Source organism: Strigops habroptila, chromosome 4, assembly GCF_004027225.2.
Source record: "Strigops habroptila isolate Jane chromosome 4, bStrHab1.2.pri, whole genome shotgun sequence".
Classification (NCBI taxonomy): Eukaryota; Metazoa; Chordata; class Aves; order Psittaciformes; family Psittacidae; genus Strigops; species Strigops habroptila.
The window spans coordinates 49,490,421-49,516,289 of NC_046358.1; the positions used below are offsets into that span (position 1 = coordinate 49,490,421).

General features: G+C 40.8%; 1 protein-coding gene across 6 annotated transcripts in view; it reads left to right on the top strand.

The window, feature by feature from the left end:
* TSPAN4 (tetraspanin 4) overlaps positions 1 to 18,706 on the top strand; it is a 456,092-nt gene extending 437,386 nt beyond the window's left edge. For all 6 annotated transcript variants that reach the window (XM_030482719.1, XM_030482720.1, XM_030482721.1 and 3 more), the window contains 4 exons: positions 641 to 742; positions 9,070 to 9,201; positions 10,963 to 11,046; positions 13,926 to 18,706. In XM_030482719.1, coding sequence (XP_030338579.1) covers positions 641 to 742; positions 9,070 to 9,201; positions 10,963 to 11,046; positions 13,926 to 13,994 — 387 coding nt within the window. In that variant the 3' untranslated portion in view covers positions 13,995 to 18,706. The remainder of the gene's footprint in view (positions 1 to 640; positions 743 to 9,069; positions 9,202 to 10,962; positions 11,047 to 13,925) is intronic.
* Positions 18,707 to 25,869: the final 7,163 nt, after the last annotated feature.

The following is a 25,869-nucleotide window of genomic DNA, read 5'->3' on the forward strand; positions in this document are numbered from 1 at the left end:
TTCCATTAAATCAACAAAAATGCATATATTTAAGAGCAGCGCAATTTAGACAGATATAAACAATCTTGTTTATCCTGAATGTTGGCTATCTCATTGCCTGATGCTGCAATATAACTCTGTCCATCCTGCTGAAACAAATGGGGTACCCTGGCTGGTATAATGAACACAATTCTGAGCATCAGTACAATGTTAGTGCTGACCTCCCAGGAATCATATGGAAGATGCTGAGAGGTACTTAGTCAAAATTAAAGATATTAAGCTAAAAGGAAATGCTGTGGGTAGGTGAATGTCTTCATAGGCCTCATTTGCAAAAAAAAAAAAAAAAAGAAGTGGTTAAACTCAATCCAGTCTCTCTGTAGTACTTTGGTGGTCAAATTAGAAGGGAAAAGATGTTCTGGAGGTCTGTAATGGAAGACATTATCTTTAACTTAGAACAGGAACTTTTCGTGTTCCTTACAAAATGCACATACGTGCAGTGGATACCAGCTCTACTGGAGAAAGGCTTTAGGAAATGTCAGTTAACTTTTGATTCACTTCAGTATAGGAATCTTGTCCAACATCTCCCTGCTCTGTGCACTTTGATTCTGAAATGTGGTACTCCGCAAATTTTGACTTTTGCGTCTTTTGTTGTTCGTTGTAGATTGACAAGTATGCTCAGCGGGATCTGAAGAAAGGACTTCATTTGTATGGGACAGACGGAAATATTGGCCTAACTAATGCATGGAGCATCATTCAAACAGACGTAAGTCTGAGCTTTTTTTTTTTTACCTCTTTACCCTCTGCGTTCTGTAACAGCATATTCTGGATGTGAACCTAATAAAACCTCCAGAGCCCAAGCCAATCTCTTCCTCCTAACCAGGCAGCACATTAGCAACTAAATTCTCTGCTTTTTGTAACAAATAGTAATTTTTATTTATTTTTCCCTTGGCCAGGATAGCTTATTTCTTTTAAAAAGTTAGATTATGTTGAAGCCTAAATATCACATAGTTCTGTGCTGTGTGGAAGGTGAAGGAGATGGCCAGACAGGAAACAAGCAGTACCTTCTCTTTAAAGTCAAAGGGACAATTTACGTTGGAACGAAGAGTGTAGTAACAAAGAACCACTTCAACACCTTTTCATTTCTGTCCTGCCTCCTTTCATTGCAATTGTTGGTTTCCACTATGTAGTCAAAATGGAAACCAGTCATGGTGTTTAAAATATTCTCCTACAGTCAGTACATTTTTCCCAGCAGAATTCAATCATCTTCCACCACAGATGGGCTGGGAATGCTTTTTGCTATGTTGCAACCACTGATGCATCCTTCTGATCCTCTGACAGCACTCTGCCAGTGTTTGTCTCATAAGGGCTGGTGAACACTGTCGCTGGCTTCCTCCTCTTGTCCTTGTCTGGCTTGCTGAGGAAACACCATCACTGACAGTTCAGGTTTATTAGCTCCATCCTTTTCATATTCAGTTCAATCAGTTCTCTTGGGGGTGATCTTTTTTGATTTCCTCTGCTTCTTTAATGAGGAAGAGTGCTCCAACTTCTCTTCTGCTTTAGGAAGAAGCACTCATACTGCCTTGGCATCACTCAAAAAATCTTGCATAGCTTTTTCAGATGCTCTTCCAGAGGTGCTAGTGTGGTACAGACAGGAAGGGCTTTAGGCTTACCTCTGATGTCTTACATTGGCCAAAAATGAGTGCTCCAAGTGCTTCCAAGGTTATGCAAACTATTCAAGAAGACGGATGGGCTACCTACCGCATTCTGATACGATAAACCTGCTAATTTACCCTTTACTTTCTCTACTGTCATTCGGGCTGAAATCCTGAACATCTTTCAGTCTGGTAGTGTCAAGATTCACATATACTCTTCTATATGATACAAGGTAACAGGAGCAGCAGGCTGCTAAGAAAAGGTCTGAGAAATTAACAATTGGGAGTCACTAACAGAACAAAAGAACTGGTTGGCCAAACTCCCTCTGTGCATCTTTGAGGCCATGGGAGCTGTCTGAATTAAACATAGTAGGTTGACAGCAACAGTACCGTGTGTGAAAGACAAACAGCTCGGGTCCAGCAAACAAGCTAGTAAGTTTTCCAGTCCTACATCCTAAGAAGTGCATGTGGAAGGTCCTTTTCATTACCTTTAAAAGGCCTCAGCATCTTGCAATATTAATATTTCTCTTCCAATACTATGATCAAATATGCAAAATTATCAGTGACAAGAGAAGTGCATTTTGTGGTGCTAGCCCAAGAGTAAGCCATGTGAAATACCCATGCATTTTTAATAACATTGCTTATATCAGTATTAGAAGCTTTACTCTGTTGCAGTAACTTAACTCTGCTTAGTAAAAATGTAGTAAAAATTACTAATATTAAGATATTTGCAGTAAATACTAATCTGGTTTCAGTGATACTGCAAGAACTGTTAAAAGCATATAGCAAAAGTGCGGGGAAAAGCATTATTTGGAGGACTTACGGGATACAACCCCCATGCTTCTGCTCCCCTTTATGTAAAATAGGGGTAACAATATATACTATGTGTAGTTCACCTAAACATTTTTTCAAGATGTTTACAATTTGGATTGGATTCAGAAAAGATGTAAAAGAATAATGAGCATTTTGGAAATTTACATTGTGGTGAGAAATTTTAAAAGCTTTCTATAACCAGGAAAAGTAGTGATGTGATTGCAGTCCTTAAAAAGGGAGCAGGAAGGGGAAAGGGTTTTGAAAGAAAAAGGCTCTGTAATTGATCCAACAGCCTAAAACTCCAGATACAGACATCTGCTGGTAGGATGCCACTGTACATCAGGATGGTGGATTCTTTTTCTCTGAAGTCAAGACAGGGTTGGGGTTTTTTTTTTTGTCTAAAAGAAACGGTCTTGTTCAGTGACAAGCTTGGGTTTGAGGTAGCCGTCTATGGTCTGTTCTCTCTGTAGTGCCACGGATCAGGCTCTATTGTCTTAATGATTCCCTTGTCCTTGAAACTTATGACAGTTTAGAGAGTGTCTTGTAAGTTTCAGATGAAAGTAATGTTAGCTAGGTCTTAGAACCCCAAAAGATAATCGGAAGGTGCCATCTTGCAAGCCATGTACAGTCATGTTACACCACTCTCTTTTCTAAAATGGCAACCATGAAATTACCAAGCACTGTCTTGACAGTACCAGAATGTTAAAGTCTCTCTGCTCCCTGTGCTGGGCACTGAGGAGAAAAGTAAAGAGCTCCCACAGATCCATTTTTACTGCTCTGCATAACTGGTTTTCACATGAATCTTTCAAAACTATTTAGGAATAGGCTATTGCAGTGGTGCAGCGAAGGCAATTCCAGCATGCTTAATTATGTAAAACACTTTGCAGTTGAATAGCACTATGTAAATGACAAGTATTATTTGTTGTGTTCAGTAATGATCATTATCCCTTACATTCCTAATCAGTAGAGTGTAATCACTGATAGGAGGATTAGAGCAATACAGAGGACTTTCTGAAAGGCAAGTCACAGCCCAGGCTTGCTGATTGCATTCTGGCTCCTAAGAGACAGCTCTCAAAACCCCCCACATTAGAGCTGACCACATTGCCGTATAGGACAATGTCTCAGCACTGACTTTTCTAATGAGCCAGTACACATCAGTCATTGGTTGAGCTATGGGCCATGCCTATATGCGGGTGGAAAACAGCAGCCTTGGAAAAAAGCATGACATGTAAAAAACATGACAGTAACAGAAATCATGAGTCCTTTTCCCTTGACCTCTCTGCATTCACACTTATATCTTTGCAAAAGTATTTCTCAGAGTTCGAGCAGAAGGATGGCACCATGGTTAAAGAAGTAGGCTCAGGAATGAGGGTTCTAAGCTCTGGCATAGTTCTTAATTTCTCCTACTACTAGTTTAGATACAGACCATACCCACCCTGTACAACTGTGTATGACAACGTTTGCTTGGGGGGAAGGGAGGAGGGGGAAGTTTTTCCAGAAACACAACCACGTTCAGATGGCATTTGATTTCTGTGGGACTGGTTGATCACAAAGCAGAGGGGAGTTCTGGCTGGGAGTATGGATACCCAGTGTGCACACAGTGACTTTCGAGTGGTGATTACTGTTATTTCTTCTTCAAGGGTGAAAGGCCTGAGCACCTCTTTGGGGGGGCTTTCTTCTCTGAGAAATTGTTTTCCTCTTTTTAACAAAAGCATACAATTCCTACAAGGGAAAAACAGGGTCCATCAGGCCTGTCCCTTAGGGAGGAAGTCACAGGTTTGGGCCAGGACTGATCTGTTCATGTTACTACTACAGGAGTTGGTTTGAGCCGCATACATTGCAATGCATGTTAGAGGCAAGCACTAGACTCATTTTGCAGTCGGATTAAGCCTCTAGGTTAGGGAGCTGCTTCACATTAGAACATTTTATTGATTTCTTTTAATACCTTCAGCTAACCAAACTGACAGCCTTTCTCCTCAATGGCATTTCAAACCCTAAAAGGATCAGAAACACAAGCAGGTGACTGTGCATCGTGACTGAAGACTACGAACGCTTGCAAAGTGATTTTAAACATGACTAAAATTCCAATAGATTAGGATCTAAGTTACCCTGAACTGCATTACACTCTCTACCAGCCAGGACTAGTGGAAGGTACAGGTGGAGATCGTTAGAAAATGAGAAACAGGCATTAATTTTTAAAATGTTGCTTCATCCCCATCATCTTTGTGATCAATATTTGAACACTTCTCCTTTTAACTAACCAGGCAGTAATTCAAGAGGCATACAGAAAATGCATTAGCTTCACTAAAGTGAGCAAATTCAGCTCACTTTTACTGCTGTGTAATGCCTTTCATGTATATTTAGACCACTGTAACTGAGAAGAGAATTTGACCCATCTCCTCTACACCAGTCATTGATTCTGTTAGATCAAACCATACTTTAGGATTACTACTGAAGTAATTCAAACCACTCACTAAACACACTTTTAGAGTAAAACTGTTTTATTCACCAGTTTTTACAGTGATGGAGGAAAAAGGCATATAAAAGGCACCCTACCCCTATCCCTAGTTCTCTGTCACATTCACAAAACTGGCAAACCAGGAATTGCTAAAACCTGTCTGCAACAATGATTGGGTATCTGTTTATTTTCATGAACCTTATCCCAGCCTGGCTGATTCTGAAGGAATTTGGCAATGAAAATAAGGCCTACTTAGCCTTCAGTACTGGGATTGCCCGTAAAATACAGACAAAAATCCAACTCCTTAACATTTCCATTGCACTAAGATAGAAACTTTGAGTTGAACATTAATTACCAGCCCTAGATACCCTGTGCTAGAGCAGCAATTACTTGTTAACACAAAAATCAAGCTATTTACAAGCAGTGTTGTGTTCCATAAAAACAGCACAGAGACTTCAGTGCTGTTTGGTGCTGCTTGGCAGCACAACCTTTGACTACATTGTTGAGTTGAGCAGCCCCTGCATGTCCTGAGCTGTTGGAAACTGACAAGCAGCTTCAGAACCCCACAGGAAATCAATAAGGAAGTCACATATGTCTCCCTAACAAAGGAAGGGAAAAAAGTGTTTGTCATCTTGGGAGACAGAGCCTCCCACATGAAACATGTGAAACAAACAGCAGCATATCGTCAGTATTCCTGGAAATGTTCAGCAGCAGGAGCTTAGATACTTGGAGGCATTTGACAAGCTTTTGCTTGTCTGAGCAACTCCGCCAAATACTGTACAAGTGTCCCCATAACTACTGCCTGATTGTCACCTTACGCCATACGTCATATGGGCAGGCACAACTGCACCTAATCACACATGCTTTTTCACAGCTGCAAGCCTAGAATCAAGAGACCTGGGGTGTTCACGTCAAGGGGTCTTGAAGTTACAGCTATTCAAGGCAGTAGCTGACATTTTCAACAGATTGCTCCCTTTTAAATTGGTGAAGGTCCCTGAAAATAAGCACTGTTAGTTTGTAATTGTTTCTATAAAAACGTAAGTGTATTGTGCACTGTTGAAACTAGGAACAGAACTCATCAGGCAACCTCATCTAATTTTATCAATTAACTAACAAATGGAACAAGACAGGACTGTAAATGTGACCAAAAATGAATGTGGTTGTAGCAAGCATCAAGTCTGCAGTTGCTTCGTGACAGTCAGGCAGTTTAACTTTCTAGCACTGGCAGAACATCAGCCTTTGTGGAAGAACGTGAAGTAACTGGCTAGAACAAACTTCTGGTGACAGAAATTATCCTTCATGTGAGCTGAGCTTTCTCCATCCTCCAAGTGTAGGACTGTCTCCAACTATCCTTGCTCAGAAACCTTGTTCTCAAACAGAATGTTGCTCTCGAATTTAAGAGGACTCTGAAAAATCCTTTTCTTTTGCTCTTTGTCCTCAATATTTTCCTTTCCTTCTAATAGTCCCTCACCTCCCTCAACAATTTGGCTACATATTGTTCAGCTTCATGCACAAGGGATGTATCAGTTGCTTGTCACATGATCCAAAGTCACTCCCATGCTCTTCTGCTTGGGCCTCCATAATGAAGTCTCTGAATTTACTGAGCTTATCTGTGGTTTTGGCTTCTAGCTGGACCCCTTTGCTGAATCTATACTGGTGACCCATTCAGTCCCACTGCTGCTTGTTTCCTTATTCTTGCCTCTGACCTACTGCCATGGGTCAGTGCCTTGCTCCCCACTGGACTTGGTTTTCATTGAACTGCTCCCTCACAAGTGCCCTCTCTGGTCTCTGTGGTGTTAGAACACACTCTTCTGTGTTTGTCACCTCCTTTCTTTTAGGATCTGCTGCTTAATTCCTTCGCTCATCCTTCCTTTGTCTTCCAAATACATGACATCTCTCCCAGTTAAGAGTTCTAGACGTTATTTCTTCCAGTCCCAAGGCTACTGATCCTCATGTTACTTCACTGTTTATTACCCTTGATTTTTTTCTTAGCCCTTTCTCCCAATGCTGGGACTGCCTTGTCTGCCAGCAGTGGCAGGCAAGTATCAATATTTAATCCTCTGCTCCTGTATATATACAGGGCAGACAATGTGTGTCCAACTGCAGCTTGTCTTTGCAGCTGTATCCTCTCTTATTTCCACCTTCTGGCTTACCAGCAAGTTTTCCTCTTTGGAGTCCCAACCCTAGATCATGGCCTAGCCACTTTCTGCCTCATGGGCTTCATAGGAACAGCTGTCCTCAACCTGTTGGTGAGCCCTTAAATACAAAACCTGTACTTCATCTCCTTAGTCTGTCAGACTTTGACACCCTCAGCAAAGCAATATTATGGGGAGAAGGGATCTGGTCTTGATTTATGCAAACTTGTGTCACTTGTTTTTGGCCAGAACATCACTCAAATGTCTCAGTCCTTACTGCTGCACTCTTTGCATCACAGATGAGCCACATTTTCAAGGCTTGCTATTTACAAGTTGTCACTTCTCAATGTCTATCAAAGAGCTGCCTCCTGACTCTAACGATGACAGCCTGCAAGACCTTCTTGTTAGACTTCCAGATAAACCAGCCTTCCTCAAACACACGCCATGTGTTCCATGCTGCTCCTATCCGCTTTTGGAACCTGTTATGCACAGAGCTCCTCTCTTGTGTGCAATAACATAGAGAGGAAAAGAAAGTCACAAACTCTTCTTACTTTTAAGTTGGTTTGTAGAAAACAAGGCCTGCGAACTCACAAATCAAATGGTTGCAAGCTAAGGACTGATTCCTGCTGTGGACCAAATCAGAATTCTGAGCAGAATCTTGGGGGGAGAGATATTAGCCTGGGAAAGATTTCTGACTTTTGCTTGGCAGAAGAAAACCAGCGAGTGCCGTGAGCATTGCAATGTCTCTATTGCAGACATTTTTCTGCGAGTGCTTGAAGCGTCGTATGATGCGTGAGGCAACGTGTGACACCTCTGCCCTCTGTTGGTCTGAACACTCAGAACACCTAGCCCTCTGTGCCCAGAGACTCTACAACTATTTTTTATATATATAAAAATATATATTTTTTTATATATCTAGGTACGAAAAAAATCTCTCACAGGCCAGTGAGAGGCCAACAACATCAGGATCTGAATTAGGTCCCTGGGTCCGGTGATGCAGACATCTGCATGATTACGAGTCTATCAGAGACAAGAGGAACAGTCTCTATAGGGATGCAAAAAATACTGTACAGGCTTATATAAAATCACATTTAAAAAAGATTTTGGCAAGTCATTTTGGGGCTAAGTAGGTGGCTGGTATAGCCTTGAAAAAGTGTGAAGTACTGCCGATAGAGAGCGGTTCTGCACCCCAGTGTTGTCTTGCTTTATTCATTAGTGGTAAAATGTCTAAATACCCACAAATTCATACTTTAGAGTTAGCACAGGAGTGACAGATGGTGTATACATCTATATGGTAACGAGTCTTAGCTTATTTTGTATCACAGGAATATACCAGTTCCCCAAGGGGGAAGATGGTTGCAGAGCCATTCCCTAGCTCTTTCATCCCGCTACCAAAGTCAAACCAACCGTCTAATTTAGCACTAACATAGTCATTGCACACTGTCATCATATGCAGACACTTAAAGTAGACACTTAAAGCATCACTTTTTAGCAGCATCCGATGGTGGCATTAAGGAACTGCACCAAAAAGGGGAGGAAATGCATCTTTTACTGACTGAGTCTTTCCAAGGTGATCAGTAATTAACAGTTTAGAGAGAATTTGCCTTGTTAACTTCAATCATGATTTCAGAAGTGTGTGCCGTAGAGACCCCAGTATCTTCATTTCCTGGGTGCTCTATCTGTATCTTAAATAATTTTTTTGCTGACAACAAGCTGCAAACAATCATTAGAATCCTGCTCAGCCACATCAACTCTTAACCTCAGTATTTGGCTGGGGTTGTCCCGTTTCAGCTCCTGCAGTGTCCTGCCACTGCAAAGAGGCGCCTTCGCTTCTTGTATCAATGTTAGCTACATGCGAGACCATATCTGAACATAATAAAAGAGTGGGGGAAAAGGGTCTGTTTGGGTTAAGCTGAGGAAATAAATACTTTATTTCTGTAAAATTTCAAGCCTCTGCTGGTGTAATCAAAATACACTGAACATCCAACTCCAGATCATATTTACAGTATCATCTTGGTTCTTCTTTTTCCAGTTCAGATGCTGTGGAGTCTCCAACTACACTGACTGGTTTGAAGTGTACAACACAACTCGGGTGCCGGACTCCTGCTGCTTAGAATTCAGTGAGAACTGTGGGCTCCATTCCCCAGGCACTTGGTGGAAAGCGGTGAGTAACTCTCCAGCAGCATCTTGGCAGCTGCCTTGCAACCTGGGTAAAGGGCAGGCACCCGGGCATTTGCAGGGCTAAATAGATGGTAAGGTATGATGTACCCTTACTCATCTTTAATCAGGTGCTTTCAGAAGGCTCATGTTGAGCTGTGGCTTTTGACCTCCAATGAAACTGCCAATTTAATTATTTTCAGAGGCTGAAGGCTTTCCTTTCAGTAGGCTCTAAGCTGTTGTTTCACATCGCAGACAAGTACCTTCCAACACTGATCAGGAGCACAGTCTAGCAGATCTAGCTAGTAAATTACAGGATTGTCCTTTTTAATGTCCCATCTACTGGAGTCAGGCGGAGAGGAAGGCAAATGGCTCATCCACACATGCAGAGCACAAGCCCTGGAGCTGCAGCCATAGCTTATTGTGGCCCAGGCAGTTGTGAGGCAAGAGGGCTGTGTGAGCCTGGAGTGCTCTGCTCCTGCCAGGAACCCCAGATTAGGGGCTTCCACTGCACAGCAGGCAGGTGGGAATTGTGCCACTGAAATGCCAGCAGCAGTCTTTTTTATGGTGAGTTTCTGCACTTGCCTGTAATCAAATTCAATACTCCATGGGATAATTTTTCTACAATGTCTTCAGCAAAACTCTTCCATAGCAGATAGTCAGAGCCTAATTTCTTCTCTGAAATTAGCTCAGCAATTCTTTGTGGTAATTACACGTAGTGCAATTACCCCGGAGGGGAGTGGAGTAAGGCCATCTGATGAAGTGGAATTACAAAGAAGTTTTGCTGGTTCTAAAGGTTTGTGAAGACAATGAGTAAAGCTTTCTTGGCCACTTTCTAGAGATTTCATATACATGGATTGGCACTGGCACAGGCGGAGTTCCAAGCAAACAGGGCTCCCTTCTACCTCTTAAATAGCTCCAAGTCAAATTTTGAATTTACGGACTTAAAAGTTCTTCTATTTTATTTGGGGTATGAAGAAGATCAGTGCAGGTCAACACCATGTCTTCTGGTGAGCATTAACAGGTTTTCCTTTATACATATGTTAAAGCCACTAATTTAAGGCTGAATGATTCTTGGCCATGTACATTAACAAGACAGAGGGGCACAATTTTTGTACAAGGTTGTCTTACAGATATTATTTGTTCTTTACACATTACTTAAAGAAAGGTTTCACTTGGGTCGAGTCAACCCTTCCCAAAACTGGGCCAGGAACATGAGGTTACAGCTACTGCAGAATTTAAAGCAGGAAGAAAATAATGGAGGGGAGCCCATACTGCAATTTGAAATTATAGGAAATGGTACGAGACGGGCACGTGTGCAGCAGGAGTAGCTACTTGAGCAGCTCTCACTTGATTGATATACATATATCTGTAGTGTACGAAAATTTTGTTTTCCTGAAACATGGAGAAAATGAAAGGCTCATTCTGAAGTTCTCACTGCTTATGGTTGGTTTTTAGAGGCCAAAGGGGGCCCAAATCCACTGCTTGGTTGGTTGGGTTGTTTTTTTTTTAATTACTCTCCTAATAATTTATACAGAGTGGTGCTCATGTGGCATTTTAGAGGTGCACTTTTTTATGTCATTAGAATGAGTACTCTGTGTTCAAGCTTCAACCCAGAAATACATGGTAGTTGCTCCAACACCAAAATGATAACCCAGATACCTAACAGCTTAGTCTGAGCTGGCTCTTCCCTGGCTGTATTCCCAGGGGAGTAAAGCTGTGTGTTTATGGCTAATACCATATTCTTTTGTGTTTTGTTTTTTTCCAGCCTTGCTACGAAACAGTGAAAATATGGCTCCAGGAAAACTTACTAGCAGTGGGAATCTTTGGATTGTGCACAGCGATGGTGCAGGTAGAGTTTAATATCAATCAATTTTCAAATCCTAATTAATTGTAACTAAGTAATCATAGATCCAGATATTCTCTGCCCAAGCCTGATTTAGTAATTCCAAATTTTGCATGATACTACTGTAAAACTCTGCAAGATTTAGGTCTTCTATGTTTTAATTTAGTTAAAATACTATGCACAAAGTACAGAACTAGGAATACTGCACACATTTTCTGGTTTATGAGGCACTTATTTACAAAAAGCAGGCACTTTACCAAGTGGTTTATCTAAGGCTTAGGCTAGATTCAGTGGAGAGATAGTCCTTACCCTCCAAAGGCAGAAGCCTAGTCAGAGTAGGGTGAATTGCCTTTTAGGGTACCTGTATTTGTCCAGTAATTCTCCAGAGGGGACCATCCGCTTAGGCTAAATATCTAACTTTAAGAGAGCCTAAAAACAGAATTAAGTCTTCAACCCCATTCTCAGTCCTAGGGTGAGTTACAAGCTGGGATGTTGTTACTATTACTCAATCTTGCCAATAGAACCATCCTCTTTTTCTATTAATTGCAGGGAAATGGGGTAGAGAAGAAAGATGGGCATAGCCTTGCACAACAGATTTTTAACCTGCAGTTGTTTCCAGCACAACTTTGCTCAGAGAAGTATCAGTTGTCAGTCAGTGTAGTACCTTGTCTCTTACTCTTACATACCTGTGTCTTTAAACCAGCTTGCCATGGTTGCTGACATACTGCAGCCCCAGTGGCACAAACCTTAGCCTGAGGGTACACAGGTGAAAGCGGTGCTGGAGCTGTTTCAACTATACATCAGCCTTCCATTTATGTGCCCAAGGTCCCATTCCTGAATGCAGTGAAGATGGAGCTTTAGTTTCCAGCTCCGCCTCCCTCACACTCAATGCATAAGCAGAAAGGATGGCATTGCTAAGCTAATTAATATCCTGTAATTCCAGATGAACATGGCAGGGGTGTGGGGGTGTGTGTGTGTTTAATTTTGCATGGTATATCACTAGCAGCAGCAAGAGCGAGCCTGGGATCAAAACACCACTTGTTCCCACTATGTCACCCCTAGGTGAGGCAGAATGGCATACATCTTACTCTTTCGTGTGTCATGTATTGGCTGCAGCTTATTAATGCAAATGCCTGACTCCTTGTAGGCTCGGATTCAGTAGTTTTGGGTTTTATTTTCCAGTATAGTAAGCAGATGTGCTTAGGAAAAAATATAAGCACAAGAAGATGATATGGCAGAAAGACAATGTAAGACTGTTGTTAGTATATTACCATATTGTAAGAAACAGCTTTTGAGCATCTATTCAGCATTGAGGGAGTCTTTAAAAAATATATTAATAACCCAGCAGCCTATGTCAGCCTTCTCATTGACCTTGATTATATTTAGGTTAATTTAAGAGAATACAGAATTCTGACAGAAAGCCATCACTAGTTTGCATGGGAGAAAACACTTCAGATAATTTTAAAATGCTAATTAATATTCCTAATAAATGCTGGGAAGTACAGAGAAAACACCTTAGAACACTAAAGATTTTTAGCCTGTCTTTCAACAATGTGATTGAATCTAATTGATGACAAAAGTTTTGATGCACTGTCATCTAAAATAAATTGGGCTCCCTCTATTGTTGCTGTTACACTGATATTCTGGCCCCAAGCATGTGACAGCTTTTGTTTTTCACGTTAACAGTCTTATAGTTAGAATTATACCCAGTGACAACTTGGAGGACATACAGCACACATGACAGAAGAATCTTCTTTAGTCATGCATGCTCGAACTCATAAAACAAATTCAGCCACCAAGGTTTTATTATGAAGCTGTCCCTGAAGGTGTTCCTTGCTAGGAAGCAGAAGGCAATATTCAGGGGATACCGTCAAAAGGCATGTGGTTACTATAAAGCAGCACACTGAAGCCTAACAGTCTCATTTCACTGTGGAAGAAAGGGAAATGAAGGTGATAACAGCTTTATTACCATTTTTTTTTTCTTTATTTATAAAGTAGTATGTGTGTTGTTCATGTACTCTTTCAAAATACTCATTAAGAGGTACTACAATTTATGTAATGACTAAATCTGAAATGGTCAAATTAAATGCTTAAAAGACAATTAATAGAAAAAATGTCTACCTGGCAAAGTTTTATTTCAATGACAATTTTTTATAGTGGGGTTGCAAAGGAATAGTAAAAACTACTTAGTACGTTCATATAAATACTTCAACTGGAAGGAATATATGACACTCTTCCACATCCCTTTCTGATGAAGTAATCTGCCAGAGGGGGCACAGCAGGTCAGCAGCTGGGCTGAGAGAGGAACTACTACCTCCCTGCTGCTTCTCTTGAATAGGCTGAGTAGAAAAAGACACATACATTGTTGATGAGCCATTGATGGTTATGATTAATGCATGGACAGTCTCCAGTGATTCCCTGTGCACGCATACACTTGCAAAAGTACAGTACAGTAAACCACAGCATCCTTTGGGTCAGGGATGAATGTCATTGTCTTTGAAAGCAATAGCTACAGAGATAACCACACAGCCCCATAGCTGTGGGTTGCTACTATAAAATAATTTTGAGGAAAAGTCATCCAAACAGTTCTTTTCAATATACCTCTCTTCCCAGTAATTGGAGGCTGCTTTTCATGGAGAAATCAGCTCTCCCATGCTCTCATTGTTCATTCTGTAAACCAGCAATACAGGTAACGACAAAAGGCAGACAGAAACTAGGAAAAGAACAAAGGACATGAACTGGTAGGAAAAGCAGTATGTGATGTGTCTTCCTGTGTATGAACAAAGCCAGTGCAAGCGCATTTGCCTCTCTTTTTTTTTTTTCCCAATAAATAGGGGTGGGGTTTTTGCTTACTGAAAAACAATTGTGTTTTTTTTTTCTCTTAGATTCTCGGACTCACCTTTGCAATGACCATGTATTGTCAGGTAGTCAAGGCAGACACCTACTGTGCATAGATTCCATTCCCACTCTTTCTGCTCCTCCTCCAAAGGACACAGGAGAAATCTCCTTCATGCTCATCCATCTGACCTTTTTTTTTCCCCCTCTTTGTACTATAAACTGTGTATAATGCTATCTTTCTGAAGATTTTGTGAATCACCCCACTTCACTAAAGGAGGAAGAAAAGAAAAAGTCAGTACTTGAACTGGTACAGGTAAGAAGGACCCTTGTCTTTAAACAGAAGAAAACTTCTCAAGAGCAATGGTTCCTTTTCCATGGCCTACGGCAAGACAAAGGAGGCTGCTTATGAGGGGCTGATCTGCAAACCCATGGTAGGAAGATTGCACTGAGGCAACCTCTGTGAAACCTGCCAGGTTGCTTTCCTACATCCCATGATCTGGAAGAGAGGGCATAGAAAATGAGTATACTTCAACAAGAAGGTACAGGGTAGCTAGCACAGAATGCGAATTGTAATTTTACTACAGTTTGCATACAGCTAAAATGTCAAGATCAAGCAGCCCTGCCTCCAAGTGTCTCAAGATGATTTTGTAGCCAGGAGAGGATCATCTTCAGAAATATGTTATTTTAAAGGAGTATTTTTAATCTTTTGTGCTGCAAAGTCGGGCTTTTAATCAGAATCTGTACAGCAAGATCTGGCTGTTAAGGGAAAACAATATTGGACATTGTCTCACTTATTAATTGCCAGTGGCATATAGATGGTTGACTGTGTATGTAATATATATTACATTCATATACATATATGTTCTGAAAGGAGGTAAAAATACCCGGCATCTAACCTCAGAAAGAGGAAACCTTTCTATCTCATTTTACATTCCAACTGAAATAACCAACTATTACTTCTTGTAGGAGGCACTACCACTTATACCTCTGGGAAACAAGTAATTACTTTCAACTGTATCTTCATTTCAGTAAACAACTTGTGAGTGCACTCTCTCTGTCATTCTACTATGGTTTTATTTTTTATCATCCCTGTTGCAAGTTAGTCTGCCAAAAAATATCACTCATTTCCACACCTGAAGATCCTTACAAAGCTGTCAGCTGTTCCTTCCCTGAATGTCACCATTTCATTAATTTACTTTGGGATATCATCATCTGCAGGTATGATAGAGTTTGCCTTGCTGAAGAAAAATCTTTTTGCACATTGCTCATTTTTCTGAGAGTTATTAAACTTCAGATGTTTTTATGCTTAGGATTTTTTTTCCCCTCAGCTGCATGCTTGCAACAGCCAAGACACATCAGTCTCTGTCAGAACTGGGGTCACCTCTCAGTTCTGTTTTTCAGACCCATCTCCCTCTGCCTGACTGGTGGCTAGAATTTACCCCACACTTTCTGGAATTTGCAGAAATTGAAATCATAACTTTCCTTAGCCAGGAAACAGCCACCGATTGTCCAATTTCCCCACCCATTGCTAACTGAAATAATTTATGTAGTACCCTTATGTGGACATCTTGTAGTGATGAGGTTAAGAATCAGATGTTTCTTGTTGTTCAAACACGACTCCCCATCAGCAAGCAACCCCGGATAACGCACATGTGACAGGGAGATGCTGAAGCACTCAGGGAAAGAACACAGCAGGGAACAGGCAAACAGAGGAATGCAGCTGGCCCGCTCCTTGCAGCCAGCCTTTGAGGACCTCTCAGCCACTGACAACAGACCAGAGAGACAACCATGGTGCCCTGTTTTCCCAGAAAGCTCAGTGCAGCCATTCCTACTGTGACAGACTAGAAGCATGCATCAAATTCAGGCAAGAAAAAGTTACCTTGTACCTTTAGTGCTTACAACTGCAGGTCTCAGCTGTGAGTGACATTTTGCTTGCTTTGATTTAAAGGCAATTTCCAGCAGTAAAGCTGAACTTGCCAAGCCCCAGACTATTGAACATTCTCCGTAACACCTGTAACTAACTCCTTCCTGGACCTGCACCACTGACAAACACTACTCTCACTGCTTAGGTTTTGGGTTTGTTTTTTTTTTCCTCTTTGCTGATTTTCTGCAGTGTTCTCACCCTCAGGCCTGAACTACTCCATGTTTTGTGGGAAAGTGCGTCAGAGAGTCTGGTATGTGAAACAGCAAGTATCTTCCAATATCTTTACCCCCCCACCTCTATGCACGATGCCCATCTGTAGCATCATGCATTTAGCTGTGCAGGCTGATCTGAAAGTAATGTATTACTTGTGTGTGTGTTATGTGGCTTCCCAATCGCTCACTATCACGGCTACCTCACCACCACTAACAGATTTCACTGCCATGTTCACAAGCCTGAAGAAATACTAACACACCTCAACCCAAGACAAAGGTTAAACTAAGTGAGTAGCCCACACACAGGCACCCTGTACCCCAAAGCAGGAGACTTACTCTTGGTGTTACAGTCTCCACAGTCTCAATACTCTTTGCTTCTTGAGCCTAGGCTGACCTGTCAACAGGCCTGATCTTTGAAAGATGCTGTAAGTTTACTCCTTCCCTCTCTCCACTCTGTTCCTTTCTTACCTGCAGGGACACGATTGGAGGTTAACTGCAGCATTAGTTCTTCCCATGGTATATAGTTTGTACACACAGGTGCTCCTGCTGTCAGCTAAGCATTTTCACCGCTGAAAAACAGCATAACAGAGTGATGAATGTGTTAATAAAACATTGATTTTTAAGAAAGATAAAAGGTGGACAAGTCTATTTGTAGTGATCCCTGCCATTAAAAATTAACACAGGGACAGGAGGCTGATGATGGCTCAGTTGATAAGAGCAAACCGTCGTGCAGCAGAGCTCCCACAGAGGGTAACTCTCATCAATTTGCCTGATGGTGGTGTAGGGAAGAGAGAGATCATAACGCCTCATCCTGTGAGTCTCCCAAAAATGTGTGCTGAGCTCTTAGACTGCCAGACTTCAGCTAAACCTACAGAAGAAATAAAATGAGAATCAGAGACTGAAGACAAGTCACATTTTGTGGTTCCCTCTAATTATTTTCCACAGTTCAGGTGTCTTTACCAGATAAACTACCTTGGTTTTCAAAAAACATGTATCTATAGGCAGTAAAAGCAACACTCACTTTGTAAATTGCACTCACTGCAGCAGAAACATATGGCACTAACTGCTGAAAAGAAAGAAAAAACTCCAGACCACACATTGCTGCTAATAATTGGTTTTTTAAACACTACCAACTTACACTGCCAACTGAGATGCTACTGCAACTGTTTATAATTTGAACTGGCCTATTTTCTATATTTGATATTATTAGCTCTCTTCACAGAGGCCAAATAAAATGTTATGGTGCTTAAAGCATTACCAGTACAATCCAATTTCAAACCTTGGAACATACTGCACATAACAAGCCTCAGATTTACCATATTTTTCTTTTTAAAAGCATTGCAGCTTTGCTTTGCTGACAAGGTCAGAACATTTTGCAGTATCTAACAGCAACAATCCTTTTTTAAAACCAAACAAGATAGTTCCATATTATGCATAAAACTTCATGTTGAACTGGTTGATTATAAATAAATACCCTGTAATACATAATACCCATTCAAAAGGCTGCTTATACTGTATGTAATGCACAGCAACACTGAAGTCATTCCAATTGCTTCCATTAGTGTCACTTATAGTAAAGTCTGTTATGTTATTCTCACTTCTTACCTTTAAACATGAAGGAGGACTCAATACATTTAAATGAAAGAACCAAAGGCAACAAAGACATTGAAGGAGAGCACTCCTAAGTCATACTCCTCGCTCTTTCTGCTTAGTGACAAGATGTGAAGGCACAGTGTGCATGGCTGGACCTACTGAATTCAGCAACATCAGAATTTAGCTTTTAGATTCAGTCCAATATACTTCTTGCTTATTGCCTTCACAATTATGATAATACATATATATATATTTAATAGAATACGGTTTATTTTCCTTTATGGTAACTGTCAGTAGCAGCCAAATCTTATCGCTTGTACAACAGAATTATTTAGCTCCAGATCTTACAGTGCACAATCACTGAAATTCACTCCAGTTTCTGTTCTAGGAATACTTCTTTGTTCCTCTCCCTCAAATAATCTAAACTCATAAAGGTTTACTCTACCATTTAATAATTACCATTTAAATGCAGCATTGTATGATTTATAATACGGAGAGGAAGAAACTGCACAGAAGCTGCAAAAAATATTTTATCTTGCACCAGCAGTCCAGCTGCTATGTAAATCCACACAAAGCCCTCACTTCTCACAAGCTACTTATGAACCGGTTACATCTTTTAGTGCACATGGCTCCCGGCTGCCGCTTCCCCCATTCACAGATAGGGCAGGAGGTAGTTGGTATGGAAAAAGTTGAAGCCTTTCACTTACTTACCCCTTAGCTTCATTCTTGTGCTATAGATGTGGCACCAAAGGTAAGCAACAGAAACCAGCAGTTGATTGTGGCATTTATTTTAAAACCACTCTCTTTATTAACTTTGTCTGCAAGGATTCTTGCGAAGCATGAATGTCTTCATACATACTGAGTTAGACAATTCACAGCAGGAAACAAGTCAGGACTTGCCATGGGAAATTTTGTTTGGATTCCGTTGTGAATTCTCCTAGATTGTCACTGGTTTCTTACCACAGCGGGCAGGGCTCCTCAGTTCTTTGCATTTTGTCGCTGCAACTACAATGATACATTTTTGTGCATTCATATTAAGAACAAAAAATATACATTTTATTTTTTAAAAGTTATTAAATATTATTTAAAGTTTACAACAGAATGTCTTTTGTATTCTTTATAATCAACTACACTACAAGGTATAGAGTATATACATATCCAAAGATGTGTGTGCAAGTGTGCGCACACACACACACACACACACACAGAGTGAACATGATTAAAAAAAATGAACACAGCATATTACTTTTTTGTAATGTCTCATTACCTCCCTTTGATTTAGCCAATCCATCCTTAAATAATAATAATAAAACATAAATATTTAAGTGGCTTACCCATTCCCTGGTAAATTTACACTCCTTTTTGTTTTCCTCTTCAGGGCATCCTGAAATGATGTGATAGTTGGTAACAGTTTAGAAAATAGTGGGAGATCAGGTTTACAGTGTAACAAAATACTTAGACTAAACCAATTATCTTCAGTTTAGAACTTGTCTGTTTGTGTCGTGGTTTAAGCTCTGAACCCAGGCCATTTTGAAACAAAAGCACTTCTCCTTTCCTGAGGTAGTTGCTTAGATTCAGAAATTGCATAGAAAAACCTGAGAAAATTAACATCAGACTGTGTTCAAATGGAACCACTAGGTTCCTACTACGTCAGATGAGGTCTGCTTTGCCAGGTATCTTGTGTGAGGTCATGTCTAACACTGCCTTTTTTGATACAATTTATTGCACCCTGCAGGTCAAGTGAATTTGCCTGTAAACTGAGCACATTCTGACCACCACTACAGACGTATTACTGAAAGTGTAAGGGTAGAAGCAGCCTGAAAGGAGACCCACAAGTTTTAGAGGTTGTTGCAGGAAACCTCATGATGGATAACCCCAAACTTTGGTGGAAATTTCTAACACCTTCCTCAATTCACTAGGCACATTACTTGAATTTTCTTCATCCCATTAAGTGTACCACTAGATACTCTTATTAACCACATCTATCTTTAATCCCGGATTCTGTGAAACTTTCCATTTCAGTCTTAAACTGTAGCAGTGAATTTCACAATCTCATCATGCTATATACATTTAAAAGAACCCTTTCTAACATGGATTTTAACATGTTGCTTTTCAATTTGATTTATTCACCATTGGTTCTATACTTCAGGAATGCTAGCTTAATGATTCTTTCAGAAATACATGGGCACAGAGCAGCTGGATTACCTTTACAGCCTAATTTTCTCTTGCCACTAAACTTAAGCCTGGGTAATAAGAGTACACTACTGATTTTAAAGATCCCATTGTTTCCAAACCCTGAGCCCAGCGTACCTTCCCCCCGCAGCTATCCTAGTTCAGTTGTCTTTGCTTTTTGATCTACATGTTGGCATAGACAGAGGTGTTTCTATTTTAATCAACAACTAGCCTAGTATTTCAGCTGACATCCTGCTATTTCTCCTCAGATGTACTTAACACAACCTGGGTCTATCAGGCTTAGCTGATTATACTAGGTGAGTAATACAAAGCACTTTGTCTGCACTGCAATAATTTTCAAAGAGACTTCAGGGTAACCTATCAAACTTCATCCAAAGTTTTGTCTCAATGCACCAGACATGCAAAATGCAGAACCCTGTCCTTCTTACCTTCCCATGTGTTAAACAATCACAAACAAATAATGAATCTATCATGATTAACTCACCCAGTGAGTGCCATTTGAAAAGGCTGTTTTTCTGAAATGCCATCAGCTGCCTATGTAGGTCATTTTACCCTAGGCCTTGCTTCCCTCTCCCCCCACCCATTTCCCCATAGAAATACTGAATGTTATTCTGTTCACTAGAAGTAATGAGTTTTGTTGACCTGGAAGAACAGGTTAGTTTACACTCTTACCTGCATCAGCCAGACAGAAAGCATTCACTACCAAATCTCCACCAGTGCATGTCAGACAGCTACACAGAGGGCCTGGAAGTCATCTTGCAGTGCATGGATTTTTAGTGAAGAAATGGCTAATGAGTTAAACTGGTTTCTCAAACAACTCCCTGGTATCTTTTATGCAGAAATTGTTTACGCAGAACATTTTGTTACTACAGAATTGCTTCACAGAGACTTCCCTGTACTTGTGGTTACAGAATAAATAAAAACGATGGGGTCCTTATCCACTATAAGCCTACCCTTACATTCCCGTGGCACTGCTGTTACAGAATATGATTCAAATCACAGCCAACAAAATAAAATGCAACTGTATATAAATCTATAAAAAAGTACAGCAAAAAAAAATCAAACTGTTAATATGTATTGTTTACGTGTTTATTTTTCCATATGAACAGTAACAAGAATTTCAGGTGTGAGGCATTCATCCTGAAGATACTAAAACTTACTATAGAAATAAAAGTATTTCAGGAACTGGTTTGTGAAAGTCTATTCAGATGCACTTCATCATCTCCCCTCTCCACAAATTCCTTTCCATGGATATAAAGCTTAAGCCCATTGCTGCTCCAGCCCTTCCACGTCTACTGTACCATTTAAATCTGCTGTTCTGCAGTCAGAATGTGGTTATGTGGTTAATCAAGGTCCCCATCTGCCAAATGCAGAGGGTATTACGTTATTTGTATTTTCTAACTTCAAGTGCCCAAAGATAGACATCTCATATGCCTTTATAAAGTTCAGGTTTGATTTTGAGTTAGGAGACCACTGTCCATACATAGCAGAGATAAGTGATACAACCAAGTAATTCATGTCAGCCTAGTTACGGACCTACCTAGTGCCTAAATCTGAACTGCTCTTTCTCAGTTCCAAGAGGCAAGCTTGCGGATGGCTAGATGAGCTCTGCTCTCCAGCAGAACTGTCACTAGTTGTTCAGCGTTCTCCAGCAACTAATGCTGCAGGGATGATTTTTTTTTTCACTTAACCCAATTTACCTTGGAAACTTGTTCAGTGTTATTGTGTCATCCACAGATGAAATTAACTAATTCTGATATCTCAGCTTGGATAATAAGCACACAGAATATTGAGCTAAAAATGCCTCAGCCTAGAAATTTTGTACTGTGACAGCCTCACTGCCTGAGAGCACTTCTACCCAAAAAACCAAAAAAAAGCTGGGAGGGAAGGGGGGGTTGTCAATTCTTAGTTTTCTCATTTTCAGGCTCTTATTTCTCAAGGAATTAGACACGCCCCCCCCAAGGGAGTTACAGCTGTTTACAAACTCAATTATGATGATGTATTTGCAAGTACTCCAGGAAAAGAGCACTTCACCATGGTGCTGCTTCTAGTGCTTTCTTGAAACCCCTCCTCTCACTCTATGAGCCTTTACCAGATCACTTATGACAGTCACGGTCACTAAAAGCTTCTTTATGATCCTCAGAGCACCACACAGCCCTCTTCCCTCCCCACCAACAGCCACCTTCTTTGCACCTCTATTAATTTCATTTGAAAGTCACCTTGGTATTAGTTGAATAGGGAGGCTGCATGGAGCTACAAGTGAAGGTACTTGAGAAAATTCTTCACACTGCCAGCTCAGCTGCAGGAACCAGACACACAAGGATGTTGGAAAGAGAAACAGGAATATTTCCCCTAGAAGCCAGAGGTACTTTGACTATTCCCCTGGTCAGCAGCTAAGTTATGCTACTTGCTCTCTTAAGCACAGAGATGTCTCAAAACCTCATGGTTGAAAATACTCCTACTTTAGGGGGAAGAACAGAAATTGTGAACTTAGACCTGTGCACAACTGAAGGAATTATGGATTTGCAAATGCTAACACAAGAGAATACATGGAATGAACTGATGTGTCATATAATTACCAACTCACTTTCCCTAAATAACTCACCAGCTTGGAAGTACAGCTTGTTGTCATGGAACTTGCTTGATATGTGGTGCTAATAAAAATTGAAGTTTTAAATCTCCTTCCTGTGAAGTCTGTGCATTAAAGTTCTTCCCTATTAAATGCCTTCTTATATCTAACTCTGCACCACAGCTGGTTACCCTGACACAGTACAGTCTTCATTTTCAAAAGGTCCTTTGAAATAAGTGCTCACACGTTTAAAAGAAGAATTATCACATGAGAAACTGGCACAATTAAAAGCTTGCTGCAAATCACACTCTCTTGTTCCTGGCGGAATCAAGAATTAATGTACATTCAAAAATCTATGTACATATGTTCTTCTCAGAACTAGGATATTCCAGTGCAAGCAATCTTTGCTATGGATAACAAAGGACTCCAGTTTATCCAGAATTCTGCAGCAGGAAAGTGGGTAAGAAAATGGAAACTAAAAATGACAGGTATGAAAAAACATAATTAAAAATATGGGAGAGGGTTGGAAATGGACAAGAGACCTGGGCAAACACTTAGCACCTGAGCAGACTGGTTTTCCCCACTGTAAGCTACAAAAATAGAGCAGTAGCATTCCATGAAATACATGTCAGCTCATTCACAACAGACACAGTGTTCTTTTAGGAAGACACCCTCAGAAATGAATCAGGGCTGCAGTGTGTATAAATTCTCTCTATAAACTGTTCATCCTAGTCCCTGTGATTTAGCAGATTTGGGGGGTGTGTGTGAGTCCTGTGTAGATGGTGGTTCCTTCACTCCTAGGACTACAGCAGTCCTTCTCTGTAGCATGCTGTGATTCAGATCCATACGACAAAAGCTGTGATGCCCTACTGATACCACAGCCAGGGCAGTCAGTACACCCCTTCAATACAGTCTTCATCTTACTACCCCTGGCAGTCATACAGGTAACTTCCTAGCAGAGGAACTGCAGCCGATACTGCCACCAGAAGGGGGTGAGGGGATGTCACCAACCCCATCTAGTGTATACAAGATCAAAGATACGCATATACATGTTCAGTGCAATCTGTTTACCTCTTTTTCCTTGACCCTGCTTTCATCCTGTCCTCTTCAGACTGCAATCCCATCTACTCCCTTCCTAGGTGCTGCAGGTTCACAGAGCTATTGAAGGACACTGGAATACTCAGAAAACAGTTACGAGGGGTACAAACAATGATTTCTCTTACATCCTCCAACCTTCAGTACTTTCAGCCTCACAGGAGATCAATCCAGGGAGCAGTGGGGGTGAATTTATGTGTAATTTAAACGTTACTGAGAATTGCTGAGATCCATGACATTAGAGAGAACTCAGCATGTCACAGCTAATGTGTCCCTGGTCACACGGAGCACATCCTGCAAGTGAAAAACCTTTCTTAACATCAGTGCAATTACACAGAACGTAAGGGTGTTCAGCTACACAATCAGATCTAGTACCCAGCAACTGGTGCCTTATTTGCACAAGAGGCTCTAGTGAAGTATAAACAGAAATTCATGAAAAAACACTGCCATTCTCAGTGCTGACAATGCAAGCTTACTCCATCTTCATTTTAATTTAGTGAGTTCTCACTGAAAATTAAAGATTCCCTGAGAGCTTCTTAGCATGAAGAGGCAAATTAAACTGAAACTGAGATAATCCCGAGAAATTTACACATTCGAGTAAAACAACTTGAAGTCCAGACACCTTTCAGACTGCTAAGTTCTTATATAAATAAGAAAAAGCAATCTCCTATAATGAAAACATTTTCAAGTCTTTCCATTTGCCTGAAGACATCCCAGAATGTATCACATGATGTCTACACTATCACGGCAGTAGGACTACTGAGATCTCCATCATCCTGAACCAGAAGCACCACAAGATTTCAGACAGGAGTCTGAAAAAAGCGCCAGGCAGCCCTCCAAGCCAATGTTTTTCAAATTTCCTCTGGCTACCTTGTGGAGAACAGGCATCAGAAGCCTCAACTTAATTTTCACTTCAGTATTTTCAAATCAACACATTTGCTTGTTTGAAAGCCTAAGCAAGATCTCTGTTCAGGCAGGAAAGTTGCTCAGCTCTGCAACTCTTGTTTTTCAGGTCTGTGTAAAATTGTTCTTGTGGCAACAACATAATAAGAAATGAAAGCCCACCAGGAACGAGTGTACAGATGTACACAGAAGGAATTTAAGCGCCAGGAATGAAAGTAGATTTGCAGTAGGCAAGAATGTGCTGTAGTTTCAGTTATGTCTTCCATGCAATTTTCGAAGCAGTGAATATGATTCCCCGAGGAAACTGCACAACCACAATGCCTAAGCATATTTAAAGATTATCATTCAGGGCTTTTAAGTCCAGCTCTATGTTTCCATTAATCCACTGAGCTGCCAGCCCAATCTCACACTGGCAGGCTCACTCGCTCTCTAACAATAGAAAGCTTATTAAATATTAAGGACTTAATCTTAAGTACTTCTGTTTGACTGAGAAATCCTAAACAGCGCACAGAATATAAACATTTTTCCACTAAAAATATATATATACACAGTGGTACTAGATAAAGGCAAATGTCCCCACACTAGCAAATTGCGTAATAAATCCATTAATTTTAAAGCAGCCCATGTGTCCCCACAGTCACATTCTTCTCAACTTGTCTAGACCCAGGGTTCACAAGCTTACCTCTGATGGACAAAAGCTCACTTTTCTCCTGCCTTGAAATGCCAGCTTTAGCAATTAGAAAGATGTTCCAGCAGGATTCACACTACTCTGATAATGCTGATGGGATACACTACAGATAGAAACCATTGCTTAAAGGTAGCAGGACCAGTAGCATGTCTGGTATTTCATCTCTGCTACTTTCCATTACATAATTTAAAAAAAAACCATTCAGCCAACATAGCTTTTGATTAAAAATTAGGATAACTAAAATGCGTAAGATGGATGTATATCCAATACAAGATTTTCTGTAAAACCATTTTTCACCTAACCGGAAAGGGGGAGGTATCTAGTCAGCTGGATTACTTCTTCTAGTATTTCAGCTGGTTCACTTCAGATGTAGCACAACTCAAGGTGGAGTGGCAGAAAACGGGGAAGCTTTTAGCTAAGATTTTTAAGCTTTTTCAAACTCCTAAGGTGTCCCGCTGGACCATACAGGAAGGCAGGGAACACTGTGAGCAGCAAGAGTCCTCTTTGGAATTTCTCCTGTGGAAAGGGGCCAGGAGTACCCACAAAGGATGCTGAAACCCCACTTGCCTCTTAGAAGATCTGTAGTGCAAGCAGCCCTGCTGCCCCCTAAAGCAGTCCTGTGAGCTCATCAGGTGTGTGGCTTGTTATACTGTCTGAGGAACTAAGACCTTCACAGATTAGATAATTCTTTTATCTTCTTTTTCTGTGCCCTTCCCTCCAACCCAAATTTTCTACTACAGCCAGACCCACTCTGCTCTGCACAGCATCACCATTCCTCTGTGGGCTGGCACACTGAAACCCCTCTGCCAGGAAT